The sequence below is a fragment of the Cheilinus undulatus genome, linkage group 1, assembly GCF_018320785.1.
Source record: "Cheilinus undulatus linkage group 1, ASM1832078v1, whole genome shotgun sequence".
Lineage (NCBI taxonomy): Eukaryota > Metazoa > Chordata > Actinopteri > Labriformes > Labridae > Cheilinus > Cheilinus undulatus.
In genome coordinates this window covers 23,043,830-23,057,471 of record NC_054865.1, presented here as the reverse complement: position 1 = coordinate 23,057,471, position 13,642 = coordinate 23,043,830, and the positions used below count along the sequence as shown (strand labels likewise).

Genomic DNA, 13,642 nt, shown 5'->3' with positions numbered 1-13,642 from the left:
CAGGTTGCCTCTGTTTTTTTAATCTATGAGCTTGATATAACAACATTTTCTCACATAAATGTGTTAGTCCATAATGTAATCCACATCATCTTGTTTCATTTACAAATAAACGTCACTGCGGCGAGCAGTGATGCCCATCCACACTGCTCACACTTCACCAGTGTTTAGTAGCTTAACATGAGAATAATACAGTGGAGATGCTGGATATGACTTCTACTTTAATATACATATATCTCTTCAAAATGAAATGCTCTGATATTCTGTTTGACAAAACATGCGTCAGTCTTTATATACAGTAAAACACTGTACAGTGTGTAAGATACTGTAGGGGTGGCTGAACAAACAGACAGGCAGTGGACAGGTGTGCAGAGGTGCAGGCAGGTAACAGAGAATAGTTGGATGTTAGGCTGCAAGAAAGGAAGTGATGCAAGGCAGGAGAGCAGGTTTAAGTGTAACTTTGCATCTGCATGCCTGGGCTCACTTAATACAGAGAAAAGGAGTGCATCGAGCATACAAGAAGTGAAAAATATAAGTGTACTCAGTACTATTAATGTTGTAGAGGTAATAAAACAAAATAAGCTTACTGCTGACTGCGAGGAGGGATTTTAACATGAAATTGCATAAAGGAATATGTCAACAATTTGGTATAACTGTATTGCAAGAAAATGAATACCTCTCATCTATATGCCAGGTATCTAGAGCAGGAGTCATCAACTACATTTGTATTTGGGTCAGTTTTTTTACTGAATGGACACTTTAGGGGCTGAACTCTCAAATACACTTTAATAATGATAAAAAGATCTGGCCAAATAACATATTTTTGTCTGAGGATTTTTTTTTCAAATGTACATCATGTTTAGCCCATAACAGCGAGATCAGTCCCTAAACTGTAGCCAGACACAAGGGGGCGATTGAGATATTATGTCTGGGGCTGTTATGTTGTCCATCATCGACTTTGACATATACTCTAATACTGTGATTAGTGAAACCCCGGAGCAAGGAAAATGCACCCCCAAAACCCTAACGTTAACAGAGAAAACAACAGATTTAACCAAGAACTAACTGATAAGTATGTGTTCAACATGCCTCAGATTTACTAGTAATGGCTGACGAGTTGATTTCTGAAAAAATGATCAAACATAAAGTCACTCCTGATGGAACTGTTTCCATCTCTATTGCTTGTGGACATGTTCTAATAGCTGTAGAGAGTTTATAAAAAATTATATCTGAAATACTACAACTTGCAGTATTTTTTCTCTGCACATTTTTTGAATGCAATAATGTTCCGAGGGGCGGACGGGAGGATGTGGAGGGCCTGATGTGGCCCCCCAGGCTGCCAGTTGATGATCACTGATCTAGAGTCAGGGCCCAACTGTTACAAAATAATTCTGCAGGATTAAAGCTATTAGACTGGATCAAATCTTGAAACCAGGTTTTTCAAAAGTATAAAAACATATGCAATCTGATAAAATCACATCCTCCAGTTTTTGTTGTTCAAAACTTTTGAGTAATATTACTGTGATCCAAAAAAAATCCTGGTTATTTGATCCAATCGAAGGGCTGAATTCAGTCTGGATTTTACTTAAAAATGAATAAAAACTATTCAGTTGGACAGAAATGAAACATTTTTACAGGGTTATTGACATTCTGATAGATTTTTTAATATACACCTTGCTCTAAATTGTTGTTTTTCTTCAGTGAAAAAGTAGAGGAGGTACCCCTCGGTGTCACTCAAGATGAAGGATTTTGTCCTCATAAAATATTTCCCTAAGTAGTATCAGTGTGGGTCATTATATATCTCATTTACAGCAGCTATGGGGAGCTCTTAGTTTGCATGCAATTTGCTGCTTAGCCCGGTTTAGAGCACTGGTTATTCTGATTTGTTTAGAATAGAGCTCAATTAATTGATCCCAGGTGGGAAAAAAGTGGATTATCAAATGGGAACATTGTTATCCCGATTAAACCTTTTGAACAACTGGGCCCTGGAGGCTATTAGCTGAGCTTAGCATAAAGCTTCTGTGAAATTGCCAGCAGAGCGCCAATTTAAGCAGGAAACAAATGTGTGTTCTTTTCAAAAAGGGGATAAAAAGGATTTTAATTTGTGGCTTTTGATTTATGTTAACAAAAGCACTAAATATGGGAACATTAAGAAAAAAAATATTAAGACAACTCATGACTGCTAGCTCGCATACAGTCCAAATATAGTTTATGGAAGAGGGATGTAAACCTTCAATAAAGCATTTCACTGGTTAAGTGTAGTTTAATTAACAAGTACCCCTAATCTACCACCACTCATTGGATTCATTCATTCATTCATTAAAAAAAAAAAAAAATCCAAACTGACTCATCCTGTTGACAAGCGAGGAGCTAAAGCAGAGTTCAATGAGAGTTAAATAGGGAGAAGTGCAGGATTAACGGCATGTTACATACTTGTTGGTAACTCACATCCTAATTGAAAGGCTTGTAAAGGGCTTGGTCCAATCATGAAGCTCAATGTTAGATGGTATGCTGCCAGTGGTATCGTGGAGATGCTCTGAGATCTGAGGCAGGGGCATGGCTTGAAAGTGTTTTTGGCTCTCTGCAGGTGTTACCATGATGATGAAGGTCCAAAAGGTTCTGAAGATTTGGCGTCGAGATCAAATCAAAGGTCGGAGAGGATTCACCAGCACAGCGACCTGAAGCCTCAAACATTTGGGTCCCCAGAGGCTCATGATCCTCTTCTGGCCTTCACAAACCTGTCTGAAACACACTGACAACACACCCACACATATATTTCAATATACTTAGAGAAAATATAAGTCACACAGCTGCAAAAGGGAGTCTTTTGACCCGGGGTCCATTTTTGATTGGCCCACAGTAAATTCTAGAGAAAATATGGCCCACATTAAAACATGAAGCTTGTGCTGAACTGTATTGTACTTCTTGTTTTCAGCACAGGCAGTGCTACCATGTTAAATGTGTAAACAAACATTTTGACAAGGAGATATCTTGATTAATGACAGCCCAATGGGTTGTCACAAATAGCAATAACTTGTCAGGGGCAGAACCAGTGGTAGCCAGGGCTAAACAGGGTCCCTGAAGTCTGATTTCAGTGTTTTGGAGAGCAAGTCTATTTGCCCTGTCAGCCATTAACTAGCCATTAAGGCAATCTCAATCGCTAAGCATGTACTGACTTAAATTTGATTAGTCTTACTAACTTTAAAATCCCCATGGTGAGGGATATGAAAGTGGCCCCACCATCCTGATATATTTCCATATTTGGCCCTCTGTGGAAAAAGTTTGGACATCCCTGCTTTAGGGAATAACGGTGTATCAAATTTGAACTAATGATTAATTCAGATATTACTTCTTCCTGTTTGAAAGCATCAAAAGACAATCTTGAAGCACAGAACAAAAAAATCTATAAAACAGTTGTTATATCTCTAAAACCAACCAGTAACCTAACAATATAGTAAGTAAGTGTAATGTATTTAAAAAAAAACAAAACAACAACAACAAAAAAACAAAACAGCCTAAATTACAGCCTTCCATTAATGTCTAAAAAAGCAAACAGCTAATCATTGTTAAGGATTGTGGGGTGCAGCAGAGAGAAGAGACGCTGACAGTTCATCTCCACATTCAGACACAAAACAAGTAAAACTGCTGAAAGCTAACTAACTTTATAGAAATGTTGGTGCTTGAAGATGATTACAGCAATATGATTTGGAATCAGACTGGGACAGATCAGACAGAGGAGCTAATGAGCTCCATTCGTGCTGCTGAAATCCTTTTGTTTTATTCGTATTTCTTTTTTTTTTTTTTTTTTTTTTGGCATTTTAGGTAGGATCAACCAACCTTTGTCAGCTGAAGTCTTTTTTCTTTTTTTTATCCTATTTAGTTAAACTTTAAAGTTTCTTCTAGGGACTTAAGTTGGTTTCTTTGTTCATTCTTTAACTGTGTTTTAAGGACTGAAGTTTTAGGTCTGAACCACTTTTATGTATTGGTATTGATATTGGCTAAAATGAATATGTAAATATCGCCAAATTGGATAAACTCCAGTATAGTGTATCCTTTAGTCAAACTAAGAAATACAATAAAATATAGGTTTTATTTTCTTATGTGGGCCTTTTTTAAGGGATTTCTTGCAGGCCAATCAAAAGGACCAAGGGCTACAGTTGGCACCCCTATATTTAATGATACTCAGAGTAATAGGAAAATATTTGTAGCATTATTAGAAATTCATTAAACACTGTTACAGTTTGGTACATAATGAACTATCACAGTGGGGTCTGATGTTTATAGAGCTAATGCAAATGAATCATCTCTCTTTTATCTCTACCAAAGAGTGCCCCTGCCACGTCTGTGTGAGCGTGCCAGTCAAACGAAGCTGATGGCCATTGAGTTATTTTTCCTCCGTCATGTTTTAGTCGGCGTTCCGTCCTTTTTATTATGGCAGCTTCAACATAAAGGATTGATGTCTTACATATGAATTAATGGTCATTTTGCTGACAGAACTGGAAAATATGGACAACAGGGACAGACAAATGTATTTTAAGATTTTGTTTTTACCAAACATATTGACAGTAATGTGGCCTTATCTTTGAATTTTTAACCAAGCTATGAATTTATGTTTTTAACCAAGCACATTCTCTATATATAAATCAGTTTTTAAATCACAACATGACTGACAGGCCTGTGGGGGACAAACAGAGTCTGAGTGCAGCTGATGCAGCACTGAGAGCAACGAGCAGAATGTCAAGTGGCTCCACAGGCAGCTTGAAAGCTCTGACGGTCTTAAATTGAAAGGGTAATGCAGACACATCCTTATTCTATAATGTTATAAAATAAGCTTCAAGAAATGATCCCTTTACCTCGTTTGTGTACAATACTGAGCGCCTCCACTAGCAGCCACACTCCTGGGCGCCCTGCGGCTGAGCACGGCGAGGAGAACGGAGCTGTCGTAATGCGGCGTCGCCATACTGGATACCTGAACCCATCCTCTCTGGATCCAGCTCACCTGAGAGTGAGAGACAGGAAGAGACAGGAGAATGAGGGGATGTTATTTTGAGAATGACTGTTTATAAAAATACAGGATGCTGACTGTAAAACAATCAATGGCCCATCGTCCTTTCAGTTCCTCCTGCTGAGAGCCCCCTGAATGATTGGCAAGTGAAGGTTTTGAACCTTTAAATCACAGAGATTTGTTCCTAGCTCTGGATATTCAATGTTCCTAGAGATTACAGTTAAAGGTGAGCAGGGTATTCCTACCTGACTCTATCTTGTTGAGGATCTTGCGAGCACACTGCACAAAGGCCTCTTCAACGTTTTCTCCTGTCAGAGCACTGGTCTCCAGGAACATCAGCTCTGACAGAAACAAAACACAGACTGTATAGAATAATGGACAAAACAACAGCAAAACTAAAAATGAAGCAAAAAGATTTGAAGCTCCCCCTCCTGACTGGCTGCTGTATTGGTCATAAAACTCACCTCCTCCATGTTAACAGATGGGACATGGAGGAAACTTTGAAATTACACAAAATGTTTGAGCCAAAATGTGTTTACACTTTGTGTGTAATTCTGAATTTGAACAGCAGATGGAGCCATGCCTTGTAGGGAGCAAAAGACAGGCTCCAGGTAATTGCATTAAGTAGTAATTGCCTCCATCTTCCCCGTCTACAAGTAAACGCTGCAAACAGAGTACCTATAAATCTTCCCACTGGTAGAAGTTCTCAAAAAGGTGCCCTTGCAGGGACCTAAAAGGCTGTTTGCATGATCACATTGCAGATCCTACCGTTCTCTTGAGCGAAGCGTGACGCCTCCAGGAATGTGACCTCCCTATCAGCGTCCAGGTCCTTTTTGTTTCCACACAAGATGATGACGATGTTCTGACTGGCGAGCATTCGGGCGTCACTCAGCCATGTGGTCAGAGCGTTGTACGTCTCTCGACTGCAGTGAGAGGAGACAAAAAGGCAGCGGGAAGAGACTGGAGTCAGTATTAGGAGGAAGGTGGGTGCTGCGTAAAGAACAAGAGATTTGATGCTGAGATGATCAGAAAGTATGTTTGTGATTGGCTGGTGTACCTGGTGATGTCATAGACCAGCAAAGCTCCTGCTGCTCCTCTGTAGTAACTCCTGGTCACGGACCTGACACACATGGATAGATTTACAAAATGTGTCACTGAACAGAAATTCAGTGTTAACTCTTATTTTGACCCCTTCCCAGAACTGTGTAAAATTAAAAATAAAGTTATGACAGACTTATCCAGGCCAGTGCTAAATGCATGAAAAAAATTATTTAACAAATCCTGAGCACAGCTTCATCATGTGTCTTTATTAACGCACTATCATGGCTCCAAACATTTCTGTAAACATATTTCACCAGCTGAGGGTCTGTACTGACCACGGTGAACATCAGAAAGATGGAGCTATTAAAATGACACCATTTTTCAGCTGAAATAAAGCTGTTTACTGTTCACTGATATAACCAGTTAATGCTTTCTGACAATGGCGGAGCTGCACTTCCCATGACATTACATAGAATGTGTTGAGTATAGAATAGAATGGTGACTGTAATATATGATGTGACCTTTAAAACAGTTCTGTTGGCTCTGAAGTAGTAGACAAAGCCTTGAATTTGAATTTGACAGACCAGTCTTGGACTGGCATTGTGTGGCAGTTGGAATAAGAATATAAAAAGTAAGGTTATAACCCAACTAACAGTTTGGCATTTTGGCAAAACGTCTGCATACAGAGCAGAGGAATCTGACAAATCTCAGATATAGGACAGATGTGCTGCTTTTAAAGCAGCTTTGGCAGCAGAAAGAAGAACCAAAGCTGACGAGCAAGAGCTCAACAGAAAGAGACCCGGGAGAAAATGCAAAATGAGAAAAACGCTTTTGAAAGCATCGTCTGTGAATTTAACTCTGACAGTCTGTACAAGAAGTGTGAGGCAATTCTGTAGAGAAACACTGAGATTACAAGTCCCTGCTCTCCAGCGTTTAGACTCAAAAGGAAACCGTTGTTTTGCGGCAGGGACAAATGAACAAGCAAGCCGCATATCTCAAAGAGGAGCAAGCAAAAACCTAGTCTCTCCAGAAGGATTATGGGGTGGCTATCTCCCTGCTGCAGCAACAAGACAAAGAACTGCAACGTCTGACTCAGGAAAACCAACAACTAGCTTCTGAGTAGGAAAGGCTACAGAATCAACTTCACACTGTGCTCAACAAGTGGCAAGGAGGAAAGAAAGAGAAATTTGCAGTAGTTTAAAAGAGGATGTTAAAAAGGATAAGGCACACTACACCAGAGCATCTCATTCGATTCAGATGCCACAGAAAGAGCTCCCTGGAAAGACCACTGCTTCACTGGACAAGAAGGGGGCAGAAGCTACAGAGTTCTCAAAGTGTCTGATATCCATCATGCAGACATTAGAGACGGACAACGCAACAGCGAGGGCTGAAGTAAATATAGCGTCACGCTAGCACTTATTTATTCAACCCAACATTGTGGCCAGAATCAGTTATTTCAGTGATCTGCAGTACTAAAACGTACCAAAATGTAAAAAAAAAAACCTACACATCAGTCATATTTAAACTGTAAGCCGCTCTTAACAACAAAAAGAAGCAGTTGTCTGATCAAATTTAAATACTGACGTTTTGAAAATTTTGATGTTTAGTTCAAGAGTTTGCCTGCTATTCTTAGTACTTAAAAAACAGAAACTACACAATGTTGGATTCACAGGACTTGCATTTTTGCTGTTGTTATCCAAAGAGGTGCCAATATTGGTTGATTTGTACTTGTGCAAAGTTTAAATTCTGGTATCTGACAAGCCTACTTTTTACTTTGACCCAAGGGTGTCAATTTTGACTTGAACCAAAAATCTGTCCTTCTTTTCGAGTTATTTCAACATGATTGAGTCTGAAGGCCTTGGCAGAATCCAGGCTAAACACATTTTTTTCTGATCATAACATAAACAGATTATTGTACTATGAAATGTGGCCATATTTTTTATTTCTTACCCAAACTCAGGTGTTGCATAATGGACTTAGAGGCTATGTATGATGTAGAAGAGCAGATTTAATGACCGAGCCAGCAGGGACTTTTCTTTACCTGAACCTCTCTTGTCCCGCTGTGTCCCAAATCTGCAGTTTGACCATTTTGTTGACCACATTGATGATCTTGGAGCCAAACTCCACCCCAATTGTGTGATTAGATTCATCTTTGACTGTAAAACAAAATATAAGATAGGTTGTGTCATTATCATACAGCTTCACATTATCATCACAAACAACAGTGGATCTTTGTGGATATTATGCACTGCATAAGCATGTTGTCACAGAACTACATTAGAAATGCGTGACTCATTTTCACACATTGCTCTCAGGTGCTGGTTCCTCATTAACACTATTAACAGTGTATTGTTCTCATCACATTCACAGCATGTAAGGATATGTCTGGGGAATGGTGCAGACTTTTCTAGCTTTAGGATTCTTTAACAACACATTAAAGGTCAAAGCAGATGTACGATCAGAGCAAATAATAAATGTGTTGCATGTTTCTGACTTACATCTCTTTTCTATGAACTGGTGCAGCAGACAGGATTTGCCTGTTCCGGCGTTCCCGATCACCAGGAACTTAAACAAGAAATCTGAAGTGGGAAACCAGAAACAATGTTAGATATATGGCATGACGCAAAATTTTTCTCCTGTCACAGCCTCCGTGACTGTTCAAACTACAGCTAGACAAACAAATGATCTGGACTGATGTTACAGAATGATGATAATAAAAGTACAAATGCTCTACAAATTTGTATCTTGACCTAAAGCTGTTGGCGGTCCATTCAAACTCACAGATAAGCAATTATGGAAACCTACAAGCATTAATGTTAAATTTATGTCTAATAAGCTGAAAGAGAGTGATATTGTCGAAGATGTACCAATACATTGTCAGTGTTTAGGTACCAAATGAGACAATGTCATTCGGCAGTCTAGTTTAAGCTTGACGGCATCTTTTTTTTCTAGGCCTTTTCACTCATGGTAACACGCCCAGAGAGTTTTAAGCGTTTGGGATATCCACTGCACAACCAGGGGCTTATGGAAACCTTACTACCTGCCTGGACAGTACCCGAGGCCATGCTGCCTAAAGGTGTGGTTTTTATCATTTTTTTCAAAGATTATTTTCCCATGCCCCGGCAATATGCAAGAACGTCCAGAGCATGACTTTGGTTGTGTCAATCCTCCTTCTGACAAAATGGGTCCCTTAGGCAGATTTACCTTTACATGTCTTAATTCAGCCTTATTTTTTGGGCCAAAAAACTTGAAAGTCCTGCACAGGACTATATATGGTGGAGAAAAACAAAAAAAATTACAATACATTGGATGCTGATTCCTATTTTTATTGCTTTGGTATCAATATTTTATTTTTTCCCCCTTCATATGAACGTTTACAAATCTGTAAGTAGACAAGATAGGGAGAAATGCCTTTTTAGGTATTGCAGTGCTATAGAGAGACATAAACACATAAAGAAACAGCTGCTCCAGCTCTGAAATGGCACAGACTTGGAGCCAATTTAAAGATAATTGATGCTAACTCAGTTTGTAAGAACATTTGCAATTGAAAACAAAATAATTATAGCAAATATTAAGTACCCACTGCTTAAGACTTTTATTCTTGTTGTTGTGATATGGTTATAGGTTTCGATATCTCTTGATTTGAGCTAGCATCGTATTAAAGTTTAACATCCTGGTGTCATGACAACTCAAGCTTCACCTAAAAATCCTCATCCTCGTCCTAATGTTAAATGGTGGAGCTGGCGCATCAGTCTCGTATGAATCATAAGCAAGCATAGCCTATATCATAACTGAGTTAGGTCTGGTGAAAGAAGCACATATGCAGAGACAGGCAGACATCCATCATCCCCAGCCCTGCCCCAGGGTTCAGCTTCCTGTCAGTTCCGCTAACCTCAGTTTTGATTTCTAATCGAACAAACTCGACACGTCATTACACTCTACTGTATACCCTTCCTGGTATTATCAAATCCGGCATAGTATTTTCTCAGGCCAACAGCCTTAATGGGCTCTGTTAGCCTGCCAGCTATCTATTTACGATGAGAAAAAGCTCCCTCGGCACACCTGCTTCATCCCATATGTAGCACCATGGAGACGGAAAAGATAGCAACTTTTAAAACAGACTACTCACCGTAGGACTCCGACATCGCCAACCTGGCGCTCTGACAGCAAGGAAAGGAGAAAACGAGGGAAACAAGTTGACAGATGGATACTAGCTAGCTCAGTGAAAATATTCCTGTTGGTGGTTTCCCCGGATTCCAGCTGATTTTCCCATCCGACTTCCCGTACATGGTTCCTCCCTTCAAAATAAAAGCCACGGCAACGCAGAAATGTACCGTTGAAGGCATGCAGTGTTTAAAGGGGCCACAAGGTGGAGCTGATTTACAAGTAGCTGGTATTTAGAATTTTTTAGTCTGAAACAGCCTTTTTAATTTCGTGAAAACTCTCTAAAGAGTTCATTTGTGTTTATAAAACATTTTCTTGAATTTTTGTTTGATTCATTTTATTATGCTGTTTGACTTTTATGATGCAAAAGGGTTCAAAGGTTTCCTTTGGTTCTACTTTCAGCCTACAACTGGTTTCTCTGATCTATGGATTTGCCTTTCCCCTTTTTAGGGTAACTTGGACCTTTGGATCTACTTTCACCTTACAAAAGATTCCTCTTGCCTCTGGGTCTTCCTTTGCCCTGTAAAGCGTCTTGGCCTTTGGGTAAATGTTTGTTCCGTTTGTCTTCCGATGTGCCTCCACCCATCAAAGGTTTCTCTTGGCATTTGGGTCCTCCTTCACCCTACAAAGAGGTCCTTGGACACTCAACTACAAGTCTATCCTGCAGCAGGTAGGTCACCTCCACCAGGTGAGTCCAGTTTGTTTGACTTCTTAATGCTGCACGCTTGATCAGTGAGAACACACACAATCATCAACATCAAAAGCAATACCACTTTTAAGGAAACAACTGCACCAAAAAACAACCAAATGAATATCTAAAATGAACAAAACTCAAATGTTAAAAAAGAGTGGGACATGACTTAAAAAAAAATCCCCAAATCCATTCAATACAAAATCAAAATTTAAAAAGCCTTGAGTTTAAATGAAACATAAAAATCCAAAAGGTGTTGAATAAAATCAAAACAGATCACAAAGTGTGCTCACCCAAACAAACCAAAAGCAACCAATGAATACCTCAACAAAGATCCAAGTGTGTACTAACTTTAATCCCATCATGGGTGAAATCAAAGAGAAACTCGGTGTATTCAGTCCAAAATCAATCAAACAAAACAATGTGACAAAGACTGTTCACTTAAAAACATTTAACAAATGCCCAAAATTGTGTAAAGATATGGTCGCAGAGTGGGCTCAAAGAGCTGTTCTTGAAAAGAAAACATAAGATTTTGTTTAAAAAGTTCATTTTGTACTCCAAATATACCTACTCTCCGGCACTATTATGAATGCACGTACATTTAAGAGGATGCAACAGCTATTCCTGGAAATGTCCATCAACAAGGAACCATCCATTAACCACATTAGCAGATGATGGGGACAGTGTTTGAAATTTGTCCTTATTTTTCCCCCACTTTGTTTACTACCATAAGGATCTGAGAATTGAAGTTTGCAATGTCCCTGTCATTTCACCCTGCTAATGCTAATGAAAATACTAGCAGTCATGCTGGCAATGTAACTATCATTTTTCTCGGCTAATGGTATTGAAATTATTAGCAGTCATGCGGACAGTGTCACTACTATTTTACTGTGCTAATGCTAATGAAAATAATGACAGTCATGCTGGTAATGTCACTGTTATTTTACTCTGCTAATGGTAATGAAATTACTAACAGTCATGCTGGCAATGTCACTGCTATTTCATTCTGCTAATGCTAATGGAAGTACTATCAGTCCTATTTGCAATATGTCCATTAATACTTTTGCTAATGAGAAGAAAAATATACTTGAATTCATATTAGATTTGTTTTCTCTAGCGTTTTACTGTGCATGAAAGTTCACAACCTGATCGACTGGCAAGGTGACCTGCCTTTGTAGGGCCCCCACTGGCTGGCCTAGTGCTGGTGTTCAGGTGGATGGTTCCTCCAGCCTGCAGATTCTACTCCACCCTTCAAAGGGTTTCCTTTGGTTCTACTTTCAGCCTACAACATGTTCCTTGATCTATGGATCTGCCTCCCCCTTTTTAGGGTAACTTGGACCTTTGGATCTACTTTGACCTTACAAAGAATTCCTCTTGCTTCTGGGTCTTCCTTTGCCCTGTAAAGTGTCTTGGCCTTTGGCATTTGGGTCCGCCTTCACCCTACAAAGAGGTCCTTGGACACTCAACTACAAGTCCATCCTGCAGCAGGTAGGTCACCTCCACCAGGTGAGTCCAGTTCGTTTGATTTCTTAATGCAAATGGACATACTATCAGTCATGCTGGCAATTTCCCTGCTATTATACTCTGCAAATGCAAATGATTATTGTAACAATTATGCTGGCAGTGCCACTGTTATTTCACTCTGCTAATGGTAATGAAATTATGAGCAGTGCTGGCATTGTAACTGTCATTTTTCTCTGCTAATTGTAATGAAAATACTTAGCAGTCATGCTGGCAATGTCACCGTTACTTTACTGTGCTAATGTTAATGAAATTACTTGTAGTCAAGCTGGCAATGTCAAGCTTTTTCGCTTTGCTAATAGTAATGAAAATTCTAACAGTCATTTTGGCAGTGTCACTGATATTTCACTCTGCTCATGCTTATAGAAATATTGTCAGTCATGCTGGCAATTTCCCTGTTTTTTTACTCTGCAAATGCTAATGAATATTGTAACAGTTTTGCTGGCAATGTCAATGTTATTCTGCTAATGGTAATGAAATTACTGGCAGTGCTGGCAATGTCACTGCTTTTTCACTGTGCTAATGCTAATGAAAATTCTAACAGACATGCTCACAGTGTCACTGATAACTCACTCTGCTATTTTTTATAAAAGTACTAGCAGTGCTGGCGATGTAACTATCATTTCCTCTGCTAATGGTAATGAAATTACTAACAGTCATGCTGGCAATGTCACTGCTTTTTCAGTGTGCTAATGCTAATGAAAATACTATCAGTCATACTGGAAACAGCACAGTTATTTCACTCTGGTAACACTAATGGAAATTTTTCCTTCTGCCAATTGTTAAAAAAAATCTAATCTAAAAATCTATTACTCTTGCTAATGTTGCAGGATGTGCTTCAGTAGATGTCTAAGTTTACTTTACATTTGGTTCTCCTTCAATTTCTTTTTTTTTAATCAAAGGAGTCTTATTTTGGATTTAGTTTCATTCTCAAGGAGATGTCATCCAGCAGAGGCATGTGTGATGAGAAAAGGAAACTGCACCTTTGAAGAGTATACCTGTTCTTTTCTGTGAACCATCTCTATCCCATTCTGCACTGAACTGTCAGCTACTTGAGAGAAATCCATAGCAATGGTGGGCTGAATCGTAGTGACCCCTGTGGGAAGACCAATCAGCAACCTTCAGTCCTGAAGTATGAAGCCAATGTGGAAATGCAAAACATTGCAATACTGCGAGTGTCCAATGAACAAACAATGAACCTGAATTAGGGTCAGAGTCGTTAT

The 13,642-nt window shown here is 39.2% G+C and overlaps 1 protein-coding gene across 1 annotated transcript; it reads right to left on the bottom strand.

Annotated features, from left to right (window-relative positions):
* Nucleotides 1-198: 198 nt before the first annotated feature.
* rab4a (RAB4a, member RAS oncogene family) lies at nt 199-10,307 on the bottom strand. Its single transcript, XM_041789823.1, has 8 exons — nt 10,173-10,307; nt 8,542-8,622; nt 8,085-8,199; nt 6,060-6,122; nt 5,771-5,925; nt 5,248-5,343; nt 4,851-4,996; nt 199-2,749 (listed from the first exon to the last, which is right to left on the bottom strand). Exons 1-7 carry the CDS (start codon nt 10,186-10,188, stop codon nt 4,881-4,883), a joined length of 642 nt encoding a protein of 213 aa, XP_041645757.1. The 5' UTR covers nt 10,189-10,307; the 3' UTR covers nt 199-2,749; nt 4,851-4,880.
* Nucleotides 10,308-13,642: the final 3,335 nt, after the last annotated feature.